The sequence below is a fragment of the Molossus molossus genome, unplaced genomic scaffold, assembly GCF_014108415.1.
Source record: "Molossus molossus isolate mMolMol1 unplaced genomic scaffold, mMolMol1.p scaffold_m16_p_8, whole genome shotgun sequence".
Lineage (NCBI taxonomy): Eukaryota > Metazoa > Chordata > Mammalia > Chiroptera > Molossidae > Molossus > Molossus molossus.
The window spans coordinates 1941349-1963213 of record NW_023425402.1 but is presented as its reverse complement, the minus strand read 5'-3'; the positions used below and the strand labels follow the sequence as shown (position 1 = coordinate 1963213).

The 21865-nt window shown below is 58.7% G+C and overlaps 1 protein-coding gene across 7 annotated transcripts; it reads right to left on the bottom strand.

Annotated features, from left to right (window-relative positions):
- Nucleotides 1–5325: 5325 nt before the first annotated feature.
- On the bottom strand, nucleotides 5326–21419 carry DDR1 (discoidin domain receptor tyrosine kinase 1). 7 transcript variants are annotated; one of them, XM_036249142.1, is made up of 18 exons: nucleotides 21373–21419; nucleotides 15880–16006; nucleotides 15685–15787; nucleotides 15265–15493; nucleotides 13222–13369; nucleotides 12903–13017; nucleotides 12370–12556; nucleotides 12041–12287; nucleotides 11515–11610; nucleotides 11251–11402; nucleotides 10361–10526; nucleotides 9471–9581; nucleotides 8205–8449; nucleotides 7906–8033; nucleotides 7497–7715; nucleotides 6893–7127; nucleotides 6304–6453; nucleotides 5326–6183 (listed from the first exon to the last, which is right to left on the bottom strand). In XM_036249142.1, the coding sequence occupies exons 2-18, from the start codon at nucleotides 15962–15964 to the stop codon at nucleotides 6043–6045; spliced, it is 2757 nt and encodes a 918-aa protein (XP_036105035.1). In that variant the 5' UTR covers nucleotides 15965–16006; nucleotides 21373–21419; the 3' UTR covers nucleotides 5326–6042. The 7 variants fall into 7 exon arrangements, with proteins under 7 accessions (XP_036105035.1, XP_036105038.1, XP_036105034.1 ...); XM_036249145.1 differs by lacking the exon at nucleotides 21373–21419 and adding an exon at nucleotides 19707–19729; XM_036249141.1 differs by lacking the exon at nucleotides 21373–21419 and adding an exon at nucleotides 18451–18538.
- Between the last annotated feature and the right edge of the window lie 446 nt (nucleotides 21420–21865).

Here is a 21865-nt window from a genome sequence, read left to right as displayed (position 1 = left end):
ACTACAACTCCCAAAAGGCACCGCGAGAAGCGAGGCGGAAAGAGGCTGGCCCTTGATTGAGAGAGCCCGGGACACCTGAGGCCGGGCCGCTTGGTTCCGCGTCGCTCTCCGCTCACGCCGCCCAAGGCTGGTCTAGCCCGCCGGCACCGGAGGCGGGGCCGGGATGAGAAGTACCCGAGGACTTCCTGGCGGAGGCGCGCAGACAGCTCAGTGGTGAGGCGTTTAGGGGTAGGGACGCACGGAACTGGGTTCCCGGTGAAACCGGAATACTTTGCCCTCCAGAGCGCCTTCGCGAGCTCCGAGTTGTTAACATGCTCCCGGCCCTGGCCGGTTTGGCTCAGCGGTTAGAGCGTTGGCCCGTGGACCAGAGAGACCCGGGTTCGGTTCCCGCTAAGGGCACGTACCTCGGTTGCAGTTTGTCCCCGGCCCTGGTTGGGTTGTGCGGTGGCAGCCACTCAATGTATCCCTTTGACTTAGATGTTTGTCTCTCTCCTTCTCCCTCCCACTCTATCTGAACAACAAATGGAAAAATGTCCTCAGATGAGGGTAAAAAATTAAAATTTAAATTAAAAAAAAAAAAACACGGTCCGGTGCGCCCTGCTGGGCACCGAAGTAGCAGATGTTCATTGCCACGGCCACCAGGCTCCCGCCCCCATCGGTTAAATAATCCTAGTGGCCTGGCGGTGTTGCTCAGTGGTTACCAAGAGGTCGCTGGTTGGATTCCCGGTCAGGGCACATGCTCAGGTTGTGGGCCCGATCCCCACTGGGGGGCATGCAGGAGGCAGCCAGTCATGTTCTCTCTCATCGATGTTTCTTTCTCTCTCACTCCTCCCGCTCTCTCGCTCTAAAGTCAATAAAGAGAAAAAACAAGATCCTAGTAAACACAGTGTTTAACCCAGTCGTTGGCTCTGATTTGATTTGTGAACCTACTGCAGGAAAAGGGAAGGGACCGTCTCCAGCCAAGACCAGAGCTACCCTCTCCCCTAAATTCCTAGAAGGCCAGTTTATTATTCCCGTTTTACAGGCCAGAAGACCCAAGGCCCGTGAGATCACATTTGCCCGTGGTCAGGCGGCTAGCCCCTGCGGCAGCAGGCATTTGAAGGACGTCTGCCCAGGACCAGGGACTAAGTGTGTAACTGGCCTCATTTCATTTCTTTAGCAATCCATGTTTGAGGTCCTCAAAGAAGGCCACAAAACTAACAAAGCCTCTCTGTGGCAAATGTTAAGTACAGTTAAAAGACAAATTACAATTTGGAAAGAAGTATTTGATAAAATGGACAAAATACAAAGAGCTCTTATAAAGCAAAAAGAAAAAGAAACAACATACTAGAAAGATCGACAAAAGAGATAACAGGCAGTAAACAGAAGAAATACAAATGACTTATAACCAAATTAAAAACCTCTTCACTAGTAATTAAGGAAAAGGAAATTAAAGAAACAGTAACATGTCCAATTTAAAAGGAGTTAAGGATTGACTGCCTCAGTGTTAGCGTTGGTGTACATGAGCATGTGAGTGTACTCATGCTTTTGTTGAAGGTTGACATGGGAATGCTTTTATTTATTTATTTTTTCTTTATTGATTTTTAGAGAGAAAGGGAGAGAGAGAGAGAGAAACATCAATGAGAGAGAACACTGATTGGCCACCTCCCACATGCCCTCCACTGGAAATCGGGCCCACAACCTGGGCATGTGCCCTGACCGAGAATTGAACTGGCGACCTCCTGGTGCAACCACTGAGCCACACTGGCCGGGCAACATGGGCAAGCTTTTAAAAGGGCAGTTTGGCATTACATATCAACTATCTTAACGCTACTACCCTTTGATCTAGCAACTCCCCATTTAGGCATGTTTCATACTAAAATTCTCCCACCTGGGTACAGAGCCATGCATGCAAAGATGTTTGTTGTATTATGAAATTAATGGAAACAGCCCAAGTGGCCAGCATTAGGAGTTAGTTAGTTAAAATGTGGATCATTGCAACATGAAGAATACTGGGCAACACAGAGGGGCGGTCGCTGTGTGACCTGTCATGAGGGGAAGAAAAGCAGATTACAAAACGGCTTACCTAGTCATCTTTGTGAAAAGCTTTTCACATGGGTGTGAAACTCAAATGGGCCATATGCTTCATATTGATGGGAGCAACAAGGGGGAGCTGGGTAGATCAGGTCACAGGTATGGGAAACTGAAGCTACAGAGGTGCTAGCCACCTGTAGCTATTTCCATTCAAATTAACACAACATTTAAAATTCAGTTGGCCAGTCACACCAGCCCTTTTCAAGTACTCATAGTGGCTATCTGTTGGACAGTGCTGGCCTAGACCATCTCCTTATCACAGGGTCCTCTTGCAGATGCCTGCTGGAAGGGACACAGTGGATGAGGGCAGGGTGTTCATGGAAGGAACTGAGCAGGTTCCTGGAACTGGCTTCAGGAAGGAAATCAGCCTGGGCTCCTAGGAGCTGATTTGTAGAAGGCGCCCTGATGTGGGGCTGTCCGGCCTGTGCTTGAAACTGACTGCGCTGTCGAGGCCATGGCCTCCCCTCAGTCAGTGTCCGGGAGGAAGAGCAGCGGTCCAGGGGCCCGCGGGCTGCTTCTCAGTGCATTGCCCTGGCACATAGTACATAAATATTTACTCAAAAAAAAAAAAAAAAAAAACCCCAAAACAAAACAAACATGTAAAATTGCACCTGTAGTAGGTGCTACAAGGAAGAGAGTCATGTTGCTCTGAGCATCAAGAGGGAATTTACCTGGTGGTGCAAGTCAGATGCCACTGCTGAAGGACAAGCAGGCACTGCCGAGGCAGACGGCGGGGACTGTGCCCAGGTTGGGGAACAGCATGCCACAAAGGCCGTGTGGCAGGAGGGACTGAGGCCGATGGGCAGAATCGAAAGGCCAGTGGTGCCCTGGCCGGTTTGGCTCAGCGGTTAGAGCGTCGGCCTGCGGTACAGAGAGACCCGGGTTCGGTTCCGCTAAGGGCACGTACCTCGGTTGCAGTTTGTCCCCGGCCCTGGTTGGTCGTGCGGGTGGCAGCCACTTGATGTGTCCCTTCATGTCAATGTTTCTCTCTCTCTCTCCCTTCCTCTCTCTCCCTCCCACTCTATCTGTACAAAAAAAAAAAAAAAAAATGGAAAAATAGCCTCGGGTGAGGATATAAAAAAAAAAAAAAGAAAGAAAGGCCAGTGGTGTATAAAAGAGAGGGTAGTGAAGGACCCAGCCTGGTGGTGAGGGGCCACAGTTGGCCAAGAAGATTTTGTTCTTATTCTGAAGTCAATGGGAAGCCATTAAAGGGTTGAAACAAAGGAACGGGATCAGATTTATGTGTTTTCAAGATCTGTCTAGCCCTGGCCGGTTTGGCTCAGCGGTTGGAGCATCAGCCTGTGGACCAGAGAGTACTGGGTTCGGTTCCCGCTAAGGGCACGTACCAAAGATCTGTTTGTCTGCAGAGCTGTAAACAAGCCAGAGAGGAGCGGGGACAGATCATGGGAGAGTACTGTCATTGTCCAGGCAAGAGGGAGGGAGTGTGTGCGGGGACGGGGCGGTAGAGAGAATTGATGAATTCTGGGGAATTGGGAAGCAATATCAACAGAGCTTTGTGATCAGATGGATTTGGGAAGGGTGAGTGGGTGACCCTTGGCTTCAGGCTGGTGCAGCTGGGTGGGTGCTGCCGCCTGTCAGGAACAGCGGGGGACCTGCAGTGCGCAGCTCCTGGGCTGTCTGGAGCCCTGGTTTTCACCTGGTGTGCCACAAGAATGTTTTCTTCCTTTATTGATTTTAGAGGGAGAGGAAGGGGGAGGGAGAGAAATAGAAACATCAATGAGCGAGAACATCGATTGGCCGCCTCCTGCTGCCCCTCACTGGGGATCGGGCCCACCACCTGGGCATGTGCCCTGGCCGGGAATCGAACCAGTGACCTCTTGGTGCAGGGGTCGACACTCAACCACTGTGTGCCACACCAGCCGGGCACACAATTTTTTAAACATGCAACTAGTCCCTGACTAGTTAGGGACACTGACCTCTTTTCCCTTAGACAGTCAAATAAAAAAAAATGACAGCAGCCAACACAACAGGCCTCCAGGGTGAATGAATCAAAATTTTACCTATTTTTTGTCAGATTGGCAAAAATATATTTTTTTTATGTGTTTCAGAATTTTAGTAATTAGTTTGTGTGTGCCATGAGATGAAAAAGGTTGAAAACCGCTGGGCTAGCACCTGAGTTCTGAGCTCAGAGACTGGAGGTCTCCACTCACTGCGGGCGTGTCTCTCACCACTCTGGGTTTTGGCTTCGAGACCCTCAACCTGTCATCCCGCCGTAAATTGTGGTTCATGGTGCTCTGACCTGTGCAGGGTTCAGTAGTACTTCTGGACTGTGTCCGAGACGCCGCCGGCCCAGGAGCTCAACCTAAGATCACACATCTCCACCGTTATGCACATCATCCAGCTGGCTGTCCTGTGACGCAGCCGTGGCCCCTGGGTCTTCCTTGCACAGCGCCACCACCAGGGCAGGACTGCCTTCCTAATACATACTTGCACTGGGTTTCCCTCTTCCACCTAATTTGCACCCTTTGTTAAATGTTCTTTTGGTGGCTACAGATCCTTCTCCCAAGACTCAGATATTTAAGCTCATTTCTGGCTCCCAGCAAGACACTCACTGGGTGATTTGATCAGCCTGATCCAAGTGTTCTCCACCAGGGACTGCAGACCCTTTTTGGGGGGCGGGGGGTTCCTAGAATATGGGCTAGAAAAAAAGGACACGTCTATTTTTATTAACAGCTAATTGAAATTTAGCATTTCTTCCACATGTGAGTATGAGCAGAGCCCCAATAGTACTAGCAGTGCGTGTGACTTGTCCCTCAAGTCACTGATAGCCACCACAGCTCATATCCTACTAGTCATAGAAATCGCAGGTATCATTTGTCGTTATACTGTTTGAAAATGTCAGTACTGACTACCCCTGCTGCCAGTTATTGAATATTTTAAAAGGATGTTAATGGGACATATTTTAACATCTTGGTAAACTCTCTATAATCATATCTATATATATAAACACTGATTTAAATGGGTTTTAAAACATAATTCTGAGGAGGGCTCGGTAGACCTGCCCTGACACCCTTGTTGGAGCTGCCGAGGTGCATGAACCTCCGTGGGCCTGAAGTCCCACAGCCTGGCTCACGGACACACAGACACTGTGCCAGGCAAAGTGTGTGGCAGCAGATGGAATACGGAGGAGGAAAAAGAGGAGGAGGAAGAAAGAAAATGGGATGGGCGGAGGGAGGGGCAGTAAGCAGATGTTACCAAAACCCCAAGAAACCTACTCATAGGTGTGGAAAACTCAACCTTTATTACTACCTGCCTAGTGCAGGGGATTAAAATTGCATTGAGCTAGATTCATATATTAGTGTAAAAATCTGTGTCTCTCCCGCCAAAAATGTACAAACCCCAAGTGATTATAGAAAAACCAACGTGGCAGCTACGAGAGGTGCCCGCCCCGGGCACAGGCGCTCTCCCTCCCCCTCATCCCGGTATTTATTCCAGACACATCTGGCTGAGGGAAGTTCTAGCTCCAACATGGCGGGGGTGGGCATGGCTGGGGGTGGGGGCAGGGATCACCCCCAGGTCCAGTGTTTCAGAGGCCGGTGGGGGAGAGAAGCCAAAGCTGAGGGTGATTCCAGGAGAAGGAAAATTCCTTTCTGTCCTCACTTCCCAGACTCTCAGCCAGTGGGGTCCAGTGTGCGACGGAAAGAGAGAGGCCGAGGGGCCACAGCCTTCCCTCCCAGAACCAGTGTTGTCCAGAGGGCCGAGTCCAGTGTCCGCCCTGTATGTGCCCCCCCCAGGGATGGCTAGAAGGGGTCCCGAGGATCCCATCCCCAGGGCAGCGGGCAGGTGGGCCTCCAGAGAGCAGGGGTGCAGCGGCTTCCTGGCAGGCTCGCCCAGCTGCGGTCACGCTGCCTCTCTGAGGTAAGTGGCAAGGGCGTGGGGCGCCACAGCTCCTCGGGGTTGGGCCGCCGGCTCCCGACCCCTGAGGGAGGGCCGGCTGGGTGTCATGATTCACACTGTGTTGAGTGCATCTTCTGCCAAGAACCGATGCAGCTGGGAAAAGGGGGGTCGCTGTTCCGGCTCCCGGCTCCAGCACCGAAGCATCAGCTCATACAGGCCCAGTGGGCAGGCAGGTGGCCGGGACAGGTACACCTACATTGTGGAGCAGTGTGGACGGAAGGGAAGGAACACGTGTTCTTTAGTTCCCAAGATGACAGGCTCTGCCCTCCCAGCCCCCCACACCGCCCCCTCCCCCGTCTCCTGGGCTCTGACCTGCCGGCCCTGGTCCCGGAAGAACTCCCCTGCATTTTCAATGACTTGTTCATCCGTCAGCTGGCCAAAGGGCTGGGCCCGGCAGAGCATCAGCACCTCCCACAGGGTCACCCCAAAGGCCCACACGTCGCTCGCCGTTGTGAACTTCCCCTGGGGCGTGGATGAGGTGACAGGTAGAGAAGGGCAGCAGGCAGCACAGACCTCCCTTCCCACAGGCCACAGCCCTCAGCACTTCTCCCCGTGGGCTCTCCCCCGTGGGCTCTCCCCCGTGGGCTCTCCCAGAGGCCCCTCCTCCCTGGGCTCTGCCCCTTCTCAGGCTCTGTCCGTCCTCTCTCTGCTCTCCCCTTTTCTGGTCCCAGTTAGCTCTCAACTCATCCCCTTCTATCTCTAGCCCCCTCTGTCACTTGGTCTCTCTTGCTCTCGGCCACCCTGACTCCATCTCAGACCACCCTTGTCTCCGGGACTTTCCCCATCACACCACCCTGAGCACGGGAACCTTACAGGGCACCGGTCCACACCCTCATTTTCCAGATGGGGAACTGAACAGGACACAGAGCTCGGGGGCAGCCCGAGCCCCCCAGGCGCTCACCATGAGGATGCACTCCCAGGCCATCCAGCGGATGGGCAGCACCGCGCGGCCCTGGACGCGGTAATAGTCCCCAGCATAGAGATTCCGGCTCATGCCGAAGTCCGCGATTTTGATGGTGAAATTCTCCCCAACCAGGCAGTTCCTTGTGGCCAGGTCCCGATGCACAAAGTTGAGTGTGGCCAGGTAGCGCATGCCTGAGGCAATCTGGGTCACCACGTGCAGCAGCAGGGGGTAGCTGGGTGAGGGGTCGGGACAGGGTCACCAGCAGCCCATGGCCCACCTCACAGATCCCCGCAGAGGAAGGGCAGCCGCTGTCCCAGGATGGAAGTACCGGGCGAGGCCCGTGGGTAAGTGCCCGTTCAACCTTTCTTTGGCTCATCCAACCCCAGAAAGCTACGGCTTTTATTCTCCTTGATCTAGACCAGGGCAGAGAGAGTGACAGAGGGCACAGGGAAATTCCTGACAGGGTCCGAGACCCTTCAGCCCCTCACTGGCCATGCCTGGCCTTTGTGCCCCTCCGGTTCCTCCTCCCAGGCCCCTCCTGGAGCCAGTCCTGCCTCCCACCTCATGCTCCCCTGTCCCTCCAGGCTGGGCACCTGCTGACCTGATGGTGGGCCCCTGGGCGGCCGCCCCTGGCTCCGGGGCCCCCTCGGCTGCCTTGGGCTCCAGCTGGTGAGCTCGGAGGAACTGGTTGAGGTCGCCGTTCTCCATGTAGTCGGTGATCATGCAGAGAGGGTCTTCCTGCACGCACACGCCCAGCAGCCGGATGATGTTCGGGTCCTTCAGCCTCGACATGATTTTCACCTCCTTCAGGAAATCGTTCCTGCAGAGGGAGAGAGAAGGTCTCGAGGGTGCCAAGGGGCTGGCCTGCACCTTGGCCCCTGCTCTCACGCTGACTCGCTGACTCGCAGTGACCAGGGGCCTCCCCAGACTGCTCTCTGCTGTTTCTCCCAAGGTCGCTTCCAGCTCTCTGTGGCCTCCCCTCCCCTCCCAGGTGCCGGCCTGGTCCTCACCTGGCATTCTTGGTGGCATCTGGCCGTAGGATCTTGACAGCTACCAGCAAGGGGTGTCCCTTGCGCACATTAAAAGGGAAATCAAGGCTGACCAGATCCTGAGGGTTCTCTACCTCACACAGGTGCACCTGGAGAAATAAGATCCTTTGTTATATGGTCAAAAGGCTCACCAAGGTCCCAGGTCAATTAGAGTAACAGTCACAGATGACAGGCTCCCGCTCCAGGTGGATGTGTGGGCATGGTGTCAGGTCCCCAGGCAGAGTCGGGCACTGCTGATGGCTGGCAGGGATCCTCCTTACCTCCCCAAACTGGCCCTCACCAAGCTTCTCCTTGAAGCGGAGCCGTGACCGAGGGAAATCCACTCTGGGGGGCCCATCCCCGGCCACCCCTGGGGGCAGCGCGGGCACAGCATAGGTATTGCCCCCGGTGACACCCTGCAGAGTGACAATGTCAGCCTCGGCATAATGGGGGACGCTGTTCTGGGGAGGTGGGGGCAGAAGCGGGGCACCTGGCTTCTCAGGCTCCATATAGTCCCCACTGCAGGCTGGAGGGGTAAAGGAGAGAAGACAGGCCGAGGCGTCAGGAGCGGCCCGAGAGCCGTGGTTCTCCGCACCCAGCCTCCCACAGGCTCCCCGCTGGGTGAGCGCCAGGCCTGCCTCCACCCACTTCCTCAAGCAGAGAGGATGCTGGCGCGGGGTGAGGATAGCCATTTCAGAGTTTGCAGGGCACCGGGGATGGTCACCAAGTCTTATTCTCTAGGCTTCCCAGCATAGCCCAAGAGACCGTGAGGTAAGCCTCGTCTGGAAGAGGAATTCCTCTCCACCACCAGAAGGATGGTGCCAGCCGTCACCCACCCTCCGCTTTCCAAACCTCTGCCCTACTCACAGCCCCCGCTCCCACTCGCTGTCCCCCAGCCCACCCAACCATTGTCAGCCTCAGCTCCTTCCTGCCCTGGTTACCCAAACCCTCCCTGACCCAACACACCAAGCTCAAAGACAAGCAGAGACAGGGGCACACAGAGGGGGTACGGTTCCTCACAGCCCCCACAACAAGCAGTCTACAGACAGGAGGGCAGAGCTGCCCCTCAGCCCTGGAGAAGGGGCGACAATGAGAAGGCAACACGGAGGGGAGGAGGAGCAGACAGGAAGGGCGGGCGTGAGCCTTCACCTCGGGGACTGCAGAGAGAGGACACATGGGGGTACAGGGCAAGCACCCCGGCTGAGGGGCCCTCCTCCTCGCAGCTCTAGAGAGGGGAGAACAAAGGAGTTACAGGAGAAGTCGGGCCACCACTGCAACCTCCTCTCTGGCTCTGGAGAGCTGAAGAGGTGGGTGGAAGAGGAGGAGGGGCAGAGCTAAGAACCAGTGGGCTTTCTCCTCCTCAGCTCAAGGGGAGGCCTTAAAAAGGAGCTAGCAGCAGAGAGCCAACGGCACAGAGAGGCCTCCATGGGAGCTCGGGAGCAGCAGAGGCCACAGTGAGGGGAGGAGGCAGTGCAAGGTGTGAGCACTTTTCCCTGCCCCAGTAGAGGTACGGGGAGCCTGGCGGAGCCCAGGGCAGAGGGGCTTACCCTGGGTGTTGGTGGGTTTGGCCCAGGCGGGTGTGGGGGGGCCCGGGCCTCGAGGGGGGCGGGCGTAAGTGGCCAGAAGGAGGCGGTAGGCCGGATTGGAGAGCAGCAACGCTGTCGGGAGAAGGAGGAGGGGAGACACGGGGAAGGGATGAGACTCAAGGCTAGACAGACAGGGAGACCCGGAACAGGGCGAGATCAGGGCTGACGGGACAAATGTACTAAGAGAAACAGGATAAAACAAGGATGTGCAGAGTGCTGGATAGCTGAATGCTTAATGAATGAATGAACAGATGGATGGCTGAATGTACAGACGAATAGATGACAGATGGATGGTTGGATGAATGGGTGGATGGATGGGTGATGGATGGACGAATAGATGACGGATGGATGGGTGGATGATGGATGGATGAAAAGATGATGGATGGATGATTGGATGGATGGATGATGGATGGATGGTTGGACAGACGAATGGATGGGTGGATGAGTAAAAAATGGTAGATGACTGGATGGGTGATGGATGATGGACAGACAGCATGGTAGATACACGATGAATGGATGATGCAGAAATATAGACGGATGGATGAATGGGAGGAAGAAACATGGTGAGTCTAGGAGAGAGGGGCCAAGGAGACACAATAAGAGGGCACAACAAGAAGACAGAGGTGTGTATGGGACAGAGAAGGACGAGACCACTGGGTAACACATGGCGTTTCCTGAGTGAGAGTATAAGGCAGGGACATGGAGAGATAAAGTGGGTAGTGACCAGGGGCACAGAAATAAGAAAATGAGTTGAAACTGGGGGTGACAAAAAAAGAAAGGAATGGGAAAGGAACACAGTAAGAAAACAGACAGAAATGATGGAGGTAGAACCAGAACAAGGCAGGTCTTACCAGAGCCGTTGGGGACACTGGGGGCAGAATGGGCTGGATTCCCACGAGGCCGGGGCTCCTGGTACGGGGGTGGCTCTCGAGGGCCTGGGCGGTTGTTGATGAGAATGGTGTCCCCAGGGACAGAGAGATGAACTGTCAGCTCCTCTTCTAAGACCCGACGCTCAGCCTTGTCACAGGGAAGGCGAAATGTGAACCGTGCTGCTGCTCAGCACACAGCCCAGCTCTTTGTAACATGCTGACCCGCGCTCCCTCCTTCCGTCCTCACACAGTCCTGGAGTCGGATCTACAATGAACTCCATGTCACGGGGAAAGAAACAGAGGCTCAAGAGCATTTGAGTCCCGGGATGGGATCCCACCCAGGTCTGATCAGTCTGTAATTATCAACTGTAAAGCGCATCACCACCGGCCCCTCGCTGGAAGACAGAGCTTTGGGGTGCGCCAGACTTCTTCCAGCGGCTCCTCCAGCTCCACCTTTTCCCACGGGCTTCTGCCCCAAGAGGTCACCAGCATGCACTGCACTGACAGACTGCAGTCGGGTTGGCCAGAGAGAGCCCCAGCAGTTGGGAGGGCCTGAAAGTGTGGTCAGGCCGGACATTGTCCTCGCCCCTCCCTGAGGGGTGGACTCAGGCTGCTGCATCCCCAAACCAAAGTCTGCTGCCCTCGAGGCTGTCCCCCAGGTTCTGGTGAGTGCAGCCTCCTCTCACCCAGCAGCCCAGGACGGTGACACGCTGGTGACTGGCCCTGCGGACCCCTTCCCCCCTATTTCCATGCACCCCACCCACGCCTTCGTAAATGGTCTCTTCACTGAGCTCCCTCTATGGCTCTAATAAGGCTGTGCTCTGAGTCCCTGATGGACCGACTAGTGCAGACAGGCCCCGGGCCCCGCCCACCTTGCTGAGCAGCCTGCGCCAGTGCAGCCGCCAGAGCATGAGGCCGATGATGAGCAGCAGCAGGATGATGATGGCCACCAGGCAGCCGACGAGGATGGCGGCCGGGCTCCCCTCCGCCTTGGCCACGGGCTGCTGGCCCCTGGGCTCCAGCTCTGGCAGAGGCAGGAGAGTCAGGAGGGCAGGAGGCTGCCCACCCAAGCTGGGGGTACCCAGGGAGGACCGGTGCACAGGACCCACACCAGAGGAGGCCCCAGGGCTGCTCACCCAAGTTGCTGACGTTGGTAGGAGGGGGGCCAGGGGGCCACCAGGGGGCTGGTGGGAAGGTGCCCCCCAGAGCCAGAGCAGAGTCGTTCACAACATCTGGGGAGAAGGAAGACAAGAAAGGGAGGCAGATAGGGAGGGGAGGTGCAGGGAGAGGCCCGCAGGACTAGTGAGGAGGTGAGGATGAGAACAGGGCTGACACCCAACACATGTCCAGCCAATCAGAATCTGGGGCCCTGGCTATGGTGGATGTTAATCTTTTAGTTGCTGGATTGTGGAGAGATGTAGGGGTCCCAGGGGTCATAATATCAGGAGGCTATCTCCCAACCAGCACCATCACACTGCTCAGTGTCGGAGCTGAGGGAAGACAGACGGGTGGGGAAGAAGGGGGCCGGATACCAGTCATCTGGAGGACCCGTGCTTGGGAAGTCTCAAGGGTGGTGGGTAGATGTGGCACCAGGGGTGGGTATCTTGGGCACCAAGGGCTTGGCAATGCCAGGGGACGGCTTAGGCCGCCATCAGGGCTTACCAGAGATGAAGGAGATCTCACTGAAGAGTAACCAAGGCCCCGCAAAGAGGAAACGGCACTGCAGAAAGCGCGCCACGCGGCTGCCGAGGGGCACGGACACAGCCCGGGCTCTGGGGTCCCCCAGGCTGCCCCCCAGGGCGTGGCGCACCGGCTCCCCCTCCCAGGCCGTGGCTGGGCCTCGCTTGAAGCGACACTCCACACCGCCGGGCAGGCGGGCTCCCAGGGTGTGCATGTTGTTACAGTGAACCTGGGGGGAAGGGAAGAAGGATATAGGGCCAAGCCAGGAGGGCCCGAGCCACCGCCTACCTCCCCGGGAGCTGGACACACACCTGCATGGCCTGGAAGGCCCGGAGGCGGTCAAACTCAAACTCCATCTCCACGTAGCCGCTGGGGGCGCTGTGGTTGCTCCATCCCACATAGTCGTAGCCGGGCCAGACCCGCAGCTCCTGGCTTTTCCGAAAGTCGTCCAGCCCCACCACCCCGTCCGCCAGCTGGCCCAGACCTCCATACTGCAGCCTGGAGAGCAGGCACCAGGACGAGGGCGGAAGAGGAGACAGTGTCTGCCCAGGGGCTTGGCACCCCACCCCGCAGGGCCTGGCTGGCGGGCCAGCGCTCAGCCCAGCGCGGAGCTCAGCCCAGCGCGGAGCTCCCGGCCCGCTCCCGCCCACTCCCGCCCACTCCCGCGTGAGCCACGGCTGCGCACTTTCCCGCAGATGGAAGCGTTAGGCAAGGGGTCTTTTTCTAATTCGCAGAGTCACAGGAGCTATTGGTCACTTTGTTGCCCTTCAATCCTGGTCCTGCCCCTTGAGGTCCCACCTAACCCACCCCCCTCCCCAGGTGCCTGCCGGGCCTGTTTCCTCACCTGTCAGCGCCCACGGTGTGTGTGGTGTGCCCGTCATAGGTGGAGTCGTTGAGGTGCACAGCCTCGGCTAAGTACATCGTCTGCCCCACAGGGGCCGTGTACGCCAGGAGTCCATCTGGGGCAGGGTGGGAGGACAGGTGTGAGGGCACAGAGGCTGTCCCCCACCCCCCACAGGCCCACTGGCGGGGGCAGTGTTGGCCAGTCCCCTCATTCAGAGTGACAGCTTCCCAAAAGGAGAGAGGACCCTGGCTGCCCCCCAACCCCCAGTCCCCAGGACAGGAAATGAGTTCTCAGGGGGATGAACCCCTGAACAACTCACCCTTCCAGAGGCAGCCATAGAGCTCCACCCGCAGACAGACACTCATGACCCGGTCAGCCCGGGGGTAGAAGCGAACCAGTCGGGCCACCATGGGGGGCCCAAGGTCCTTCAGCACCACTCCCCCAGGGTCCTCATTACCTAAGATCACCTGTGGGCCAGGAAACGGGGAGGATGGGTGGGAAAGGCAGATCTAACAACCCTGTTGCCCACGCCACACAGAAGCCAGAAGGGCGCCGAGCTCACGGCTGGGCCACAGCAGACCTCTGGCACCTCTGTCAGCCGGTGCGCAGCCCTCCCTCTCCTGGCCTGGCTCCATGCATCTGTCTCAGAGCCACTCAGCCCGTCCTGCCAGATTCCAGTCCTCACAGCCCTGCACCCGCTCCAGTCCCCCATCCCATTCGCTCCCAGCCTTGGCCCAGCGCCCACCCTGGCCAGCCGTCATGTCCTCAGTGGTGAGCGCATCCCTCCCATCAGACAGCCCCGCAGGGGAAACAGCTGTGAAGAACCAGAGCCGAGGAGTGGGGCCCAGCTGGGGGGGGGGGTTCAGAAAAGGCTCTCTGAGAAGGTGACATCTGGGGGAAGGACTGAATGAAGTGAGGGAGAGCCTGTGGACACGGGGTGGGGGGCTTTTCAGGCACAGAGAACAAGAAGTGAAAACGTGCAGCCCTGGCCGGTTTGGCTCAGTGGTTGGAGCATCAGCCTGAGGACCAGAGAGTCCCGGGTTTGGTTCCCGCTAGGGGCAAGTACCAAAAAAAAAACAAAAAACAAACAAACAAACAAAGAGCCCTGGCTGGTTTTGCTCAGTGGTTAGAGCGTCGGCCTGCTGACTGGAGAGTCCCGGGTTCGGTTCCCGCTGAGGGCATGTACCTCGGTTGCAGTTTGTCCCCGGCCCCGGTTGGGGTGGTGTGGGTGGCAGCCACTCAATGTGTCTTTCTCACATTGATGTTTCTCTCTGTCTTCCTCCCTCTTTCCTTCCTGCTCTATCTGAAGATGAATGCAAAAGTGTCCTCGGGTGAGGATTAAAAAAAAAGAAAGAAAATGTGCTGAAGCTGTGGGATGAGCCCCAGCTTGTGCGAGAACAGCCAGAAAACCAGGACGGCAGGCGGGACAAGGACAGGAGTGATGGGCACAAGAGCTGGGCAGGCCAAGGAGCTGCCTGCCAAGGAGCTTTGCTTTGTTCTGGCGGAGCGGGAGCGGCAGAGGGCCACCACGCTGCCCCATTGGACAGCATTTTCCTTTTATGATTTTGAGAAGACATTTATTCAAACTGGGGACAGTGAAGCAAGGAAGGGCCTAGGACAGAAGCAAAGGAGAGGAACTAGGCGGGGAACTGAGCCCAGGCTGGGCTGCTTTGGCTCACTGAGAAGCCAGAGAAAAGGGGGCCTTGGGGGTGAGGGTCAGGGGGCGAGCCCAGGACAAACTGCCACTGCCCATTGCTGCCTGGTTGCAAGTCTCGTGGGGTCCCTCCAAGTCTAGGAGACACTAATGTGCATTTTCTGAAGTACACTGGATGTCACCTCTAGGGTGAGATCTGACTTCAGGCAGAAGCAGGGAGAACAGTTAGGAGACTACCTCAGGCCTTCACCTAAGCTGGGATGGGGTGGGTATGGTGGGGCTCCCCCAGGGCAGGTGGAAGTGGGGGTGGTGGGGAGTGGTCGGAGGCAGGGAACAGCATGAAGGTAGCACAGACTGGCCTCACTGATGGGTCAGGAGCAGGAGGTGAGAAAACAAGGAGCCAGGGATATCTCAGCTTGTGGCCCAAACAACGGGCACGGGTGGTACCATTTCCTGAGCTGGAGAGCACTGGGGGAGGGGCAGGCTTGGGGTGGGCATGGGAGTCGAACTCAGTTTGGGAAGCTGATGGGACGTTCGAGAGACCCATGAGACCTTGGTGGACCGGTACTAGATGGCGCTCAGGTGGAGCTTGGGCGCAGAGGTTTGAGCTGCAGAGCTGGAGGATGGTCAGTGAGCAGGGGGCATTTAAGTATAGCTGCGAGACAGGGGAGAGCCACCCCTCCTAGCTGCTGCCGCTGCCAGCCTCACCTCCTGACCCCAGCGGTCCCTCCAGTCCATCCAGCGGTGGCCATCCCGGGAGTAGCGCAGCCGGTAGCTGGGGGAGAACTCCTTGCCCAGGCCCCCAGCATGCCGCCCCTGGGTGCCCACCAGAGCCACAAGGTGCAGCCTCCGCAGATCCACTTGCAGGTACTCCTCCTCCTTGGGAAACACCGGCCCTGCAGGGCACCATGCCCCATCCCCATCGCTGCTCTCCAGCCTGCGAGGGAGCAGAGGTCACAGGGAACATCTGGCCCCTGGTTCTGGTATTTAAAGCCCCCCAGGACTGTGGGGGTTTCATTGGCACTGGCCCTCTCAGAAGCCTCTTGGCTTGTGCGGAGGGGTTGGAAGGGCAAGTAGAGACCCCCAGGAATTAACCTCCAGGGCAGCCCCGCCCAGTGTGCCAGGTACCTGCTGTGACGAGCAGCCGTGGAGTCTGACCAGGAGCTAGAGGCAGAGATGTCCCCATCCGGGATGGTCCGGTCCTGCATGCCCAGGGCATAGCGGCACTTGGCTGGGTGAATACAGGCACACGGAGGGTCACTGCGTCTGATTCTCTGTCTCCCAAGCTCCAACCCTCAGGAACCCAAGAGCCAGTCTCCTCACCAGGGTCAAAATGGCCCTTCATGTCAGCATTTCCAGTGGCCAAGAACAGCAGCAGCAGTAGAGATGAGAGGGCCCTTGGCCCCATAGCTTCTGATCCCTCTGGCCTAAGGGGGTGGGGGCAGCATCTCTGCAGGGGACAACATGGGTGGGGTAAGTTAAAGAGCACTCAGGGAGACCAGGTCACAGCCAGCAACAACAGACAGACAGACACAATGGGCTGCTTTGGGGACAATGGCAGTAAGACAACAACACGAGTTGTTTGGCAGCATTAGCTCTATTTTTAGAACGCTTCCCATGTGTTAGACACTGGGCTAAACTCTGGTCCCCTCCCCACCTAGGAGCCCAGAATTCTAAGACGAGTGGGGGACCTCTGCACCTTCCAGTCTCACAGTCTGTAGGCCGTGTGATCCCCGGACACCACCTCAGCAACACCTGGGAGCTGGGGATGCAGGGTCTCAGCTCATCCAGCATCCTCACATAGTCCCCAGCGAGCTGTGCCCATGAGAGTTTGAGAGCCCTGCTCTTCCTCACTGAGATCTGGGCAGCTCATCCCAACTAAGACCATTCCAATGGTACCTCCTAATCAATCCCAATACTACCCTCTCCAACCCAGCGCAAGAAAAGCTGTCCCGACTTGTCCTCTTGCCAGGTCTGCACTGAGCTCCGCAGGCCCTGAACCCTCGGAAACCCCGAGGACCACCCTCCTACCCAGCTCTTCCTGCTCTGCCTTCCCTCCTGAGACCAGACCACCTGTGCCCCCAGTTCCCACTTTCTGAAGGGGGAAGGGCCAGAGCTGAGGAAAAGGCTGAGGTGCCTTGGAGATGAGGGTGGGTCTGAAGACAGGGCCCAGGTCACCCCAGGAGGAAGGAGGAGTGGGGAACACTCCCCCGTCCCTTTGTCCTCCTCCAGCTGCTCCCACAATGCTCTAGACAGGAATGTAAGAGGCAGCTGAGACCCCACAGCTCAGAAGCAGCAGCTGAGGGGCTGACTGAGTTGCGGGGGGCTAGAACCAGAGGCATCATGCCTGGTCCCTTGGGGGTCCAGGAGCCACATGCTGGGGCCTGGAATTCCTGGGTGCCGCTCTCCACCCCCACCACTGTCACAAACAGCGGGGCCCTTGTTCCCCTGAGTAACCTTCCTGCCTATCCCCGATGAGTCATCAGAGCCAGCCGGAGCAAGAGGAGCCAGCACAGAGATACAAAGACAGGCAGAGGATAGAAGGCAGAGGGGTCAGGGGAGGTAGGGGAGAAATACAAAACAAGAGGTAAATAGAGCAGGTGGAAGCACAGAGCCCAGCAGGGAACCACAGGGCCACCTGGGACGGTCCTTCTTTGACATTTCTCCCAGCCCCAACCCCCATTCTCTCCACTTGCTCAGACATGGAGGACCGGCTCACAGGGCCTACCCCAACCCCACCCACCCTGCTCATTACAACCAATTACAAACTGGGGGCTGGGCAGGAGGCAGGACAGGGGTTGTACACCGTCCTCTCCCCACCCCCACCCCAGACAGCACCCACACAGCTCTATACACACTCACACACAGACACACGTGGCCAGACACATGGACTACAGAGCCCCCTGTAGACGGGCTAGAGCAGCCCATGTGCACACACCTTTGTATCTCACAAACTCAGCGACATCCACACAGACTCCAGCCAGGCAAACACAGTGCTCACACGTCAGCTCCATCCACACCTCAGCCTTCTTTGCAGTCCAAGCCCACCACTTAGTGGAGGGCCGCCTTCAGACACCTGTGAACGTGAACTGACAAGACCCAGGCCCTAGCCCATATATATGCTCCTGCCATCAGAGACAGTATGAGACACACACTCAGGCCCTAGGAGGCAAGATCCAAGAGAACCGGGACCCGCGGGCCCACCACCTAATACGCACACGACCCAGCCAGGGAAAGTCAGGAGGTGGGGACCCTGGGCAGCTGGCAAGGTGGTAAGGAGGTGCCTGCGCCCTGCCTTCACTGTCTCACTGTACCACTCAACTCTGCACGCACCGAGGTGCTCTCAGCAAGTGAGTCCGAACACCAGACTGGCTGGGGGTGGAGATGCCGAGAGGAATGTGCAGCCGGGCGGGGGCGGGGGCGGGGGCGGGGGCGGGGGACCTTGAGGACGGTGCTCATTCTCTCAGAGCAGAAACAAATGGCCATCCAGTGTGGATGGGCGGCTGCCACAGGCAGGTTAGGGTGCCAGTCCCTCTGCTGGGCTGTGGCCAGACTGCCCAACTGGGATCTGGCTGGGTGGAGGCCCCAGGGACTGGCCAGGTGGGAGGGCGAGCCCACTTCAGGGGCCGGGAGATGATGCGGTGCGGCCACCCAGGAGCACCTGTCTTCCCTGCCGAGCACCGGGGGCCTCGCTCAGTGCCAGAACGCACTTCCCGGGGATCAGGGGTTCCCGCACTTGCGGACTGACAGCAAGCGGGCACCCGGGAGGCGGGCTGGGCAGACCTCGAGGGGCTGGTCCAGCAAGTGCAGCCCGGCCCGGCCGGCCTCCTGGCGCGGTCCGCACCCCTGGCCCGCAGCGCCCTCGCCCGCAGCGCCCTCCGCCGCTCTCCCTACCTCTCATTGCTCTTCCCGCGGACCCGGAGTCCGGCCGCAGTGGGGCCTCGGTGGCGGCGGCCAGGCGAGGGGAGGGGAGGCGGCGGGAGCCGAGCGGAGGCGCCGGCGGGGCTCGGGTGGCGGCGGCGGCTCCCAGAGCAGCTGTCGGGGGCCTGTTCCGGGGAGAGGAGCCAGGGATCGCTCGGGCCCAGGCGCCGCCCCCTCGCCCGGCCCCCGCCCCTCCCCCAGCCCGCCGCGCTCCCGCCCTGCCCGGCCTCCAGCCAACCCCCTGTGGTCCCCACCGTCACCGCCCACCTCGCTCGGTGTCCCCGTCTCCCTTCACCCACTGCACCCCCAGGTTCCCCACCGGAGAGAACCTCCGAGCTGAGGCCCCGGCGGCGGCTGTAGCTGCGCTAAGGGCCTCCCACACACCCAGGCCCCTCCCTACTCCCCCTTTTCTGGGCTCGGTTCCCGGAGAGGGAGGTGACCGGGGGGCAGCCCCAGGGCAAGGCGAAGGGGCAGGTTCCCACAGGTCCAGGCCCCAACCCAGCAGCAGGAGTTTAGTTGGGAGAAAGAAGCAGGAATCACCTGTCCAACCAGCCCCCCAGACCCACTGTTCACACCGCCCTGGGCCTCCCGCACTCCGCACCGCAACCCACAGTCCCTGAGCCTGGCGCCAGCCCCTCTCTCCCGGCCCTTCTTCCTCCCCCATTCCCGGGGTCCTCCCGCCCGGAGTCCTCCTCAGGGCAGGCCTCACCCCTCGGCTCTGGCCCTGGTGGGGTTGGAGGATCTGACCGCTGGCAAGGAGAGGCCTGGACGAAGGGGATTGGTGGGAAGAGGAGGAGGCCAGAGACCCAGAGAAAATCAGACACAGGAAGCCTGGGCAAACAAATCCAGGTGCCAGCTGCGGGTGAGGTGGGCAGGAAGGTGCGCCGCCCACCCCAGTGTCACCAGCACGGTCAGGTCTCTGCAGTGCAGAGTCCCACCCACCCGTCTCAGCAGATATCAACTCACCCTACCTGCCATCCCAGACACCAGCCCAAGAATAAACACGAAATCCCAACCCCACAAGTACACAAAGGCACTACCAGGAAGAGGCCTGCCCTTGGGAGAGCCAAGGCACAGATAGGCACGAGCTCCAATCCCGGTCGACACACAAGCCCCAGAGGGCCCCGCCTGCCAAGGGACTCACTCACAGACAGCCAGGGTCACTCAGAGAATTGCCTCCCCCCATCATCCCCTCCGACCAAAACCCAGAGTGCCCCTAGAGCACCTACCCCTCTGGAGACAGACTGGGGAATCTGGGCTGGGAGAGGCTGGCCTGAGGGTGGAGTCAGGCCCAGGCTGGGGCCAGGGTGTCCCAAGAACCTCACCTGGGCGGCTCTCAGCCTCCCCTTCCAGGGCGGTGCTGGGGAAGACCAGCCCGTGGCCAGGCGGAGCTGTGCCCCACGTGGCAGGAGAGGAGCAGCAGCCCTCACACTCTGGTGGGACATTCCACACCCCAGGCCCACGCCAACCGGGACAGGTGGCATGGTGGTGCCAGACATAGGGGTCCACTGTGGAGAGTAGAGTTAACCATAATATCCTGAAACCCTTACCCACTATACCCCCAGGAGAAATTCCTAACCGGTGATGCCCACCTCGCCCCAGCCCAGGGCTGGGCCCCACAGAGTCAGGTGACAGTGGAAAGGGGGCTGGAGCCACTGGAATGTGGGGCTCCAAGCAGAGATTCCCAGGGGCCAGCGAGGGAAATCCCAGCCATTGGGGCCCCAGCACAGTGCCAAGACTGAGTGTCCACCCACTGATCCAGAGCCCACCCCATGTCTCCTGCATCACTCCCAACTCCAGAGGCCCTTTGTCCTCCTGAGACCCCCAAAGGTCTCTTCCCCTCCCCCACCCATGCCCTCCTATTCAGGCATCCTGCTGCCCTGGAAAGGGGGGGGGAACAGATGGAAAAAAAAATGTGAGGGGAACCACATAAGAGAGTATCTTCAGGATTGCAGACCACCCAACCACAGTGGGGAGGCCCAGCAGGACCAGTGATGGGGAGGTTGGACCAAGGGGCTCCCCATGTTAGCTGCAGCTCCCTCTGGGGCCAGTAGGCGAGGTCAGCAGCTGGGGAGGGCGAGAGCTGTGGTGGAGGACAGGGTGAAGGGCAGACAAGGCCCTGGCATGAGTCAGGCCCTGAGACCACTGGCTACAAATGGGAAACTGAGGCCCAAGAGTGGAAGGGGGTGGAGGATGTGACCAAGCTCAGCCGTGGATAGCCTGGAGCATGGACGGGGGGATGGAACTCCAACAGGCAGAGGATATACTGAGGCTAAGGATGAGGGGAGCTGGGGGCCGAAGAGAGGAAAGGGGATGGAGACAGAGGGCACACCACCGCAGAAAAGGGGGGAAGACTGAGGTTTGGGCAGCAAAGTGCTGCACTGGGCGAGTGAACATTGCGGAGACCCCGAGTCGGGACACAGGAGAGGAGGGCCGGAAGGTGGGCCTCTCTGAGCAGTGCGCTGGCAGACCAAGGGTACAAGACACACAGACAAAGGAGAGGAGAAAGGGCTGGAATGACCGAAAGATGGGCGAAGAGGAGGGAGACTGAGGCGCAGGGGTTGAAACACAGGGACATGGAGAGATGAGAAGAGTGAGAGGCTAAGAAAGGACTGGCAACTGTGGGACAGACCAGGGGAGATGGGGTGAAAGATGGAATCAAACCTGTTTCTGAGCAACAAGAAAAGGTTGCAGACCTCCCCAAGGGGGCAGCCTAGCCCCTCAGCCCATAGTCTGAAACTCTATTCTACATCCTTCCCCTCCTCCCTGCTAGGGAAGCCAAGCTCCCCTCTTCCCACCACACCTCCAGCCTGGACCACCCGGTCCTTCCCTCCAGGGGAGGACCCAGCTCAGTCCCCACTCCTGCCTCCCAGTCCAGCTCTGGCTTCCTCTCACCTCCAGCTAAGTCCTGGGTCCCAGTCCCCCCAGTCTCAGGCCTTTGGGGCTCCAGGTCTGAAGCTGCCAATGCCGCCTGGCTTTGTCCGCCCTGGGGCGGGAGCAGCTGCCCGGGCCAGCTGCCTCGGCTTCAACGTGACCATGGCAACCCAGCCGGCTCCCCTCGCCGAGCCTCCCGGCCCCCGCAGAGAGGGAGGGAACAGCCTGGCCCGGGAGAAAGGGAGGGGGAGGCCTGGACTGAGAAACGCAACCAAAGGGAGCCCGCAGACAAAGAGCCCCCAGACAAAGAGATGGAGGGAGGCAGCTCGGGGGAGAGCTGCGCCGGCTAGCTGTGCGCCGGCTCGGGCAGGGCCCAGGATCTTGCTGAGGGGTGGCCCCAGGCCAGGGCGGGGCAGCCCGCGGCGGGAGAAGGGGTATTAGAACTGATTGGCAGTGGTCCTGTGGAGGCCTCCTGAGTCCCTGATAATTCGTTTCCTTCTTTCAGTGTCTGCAC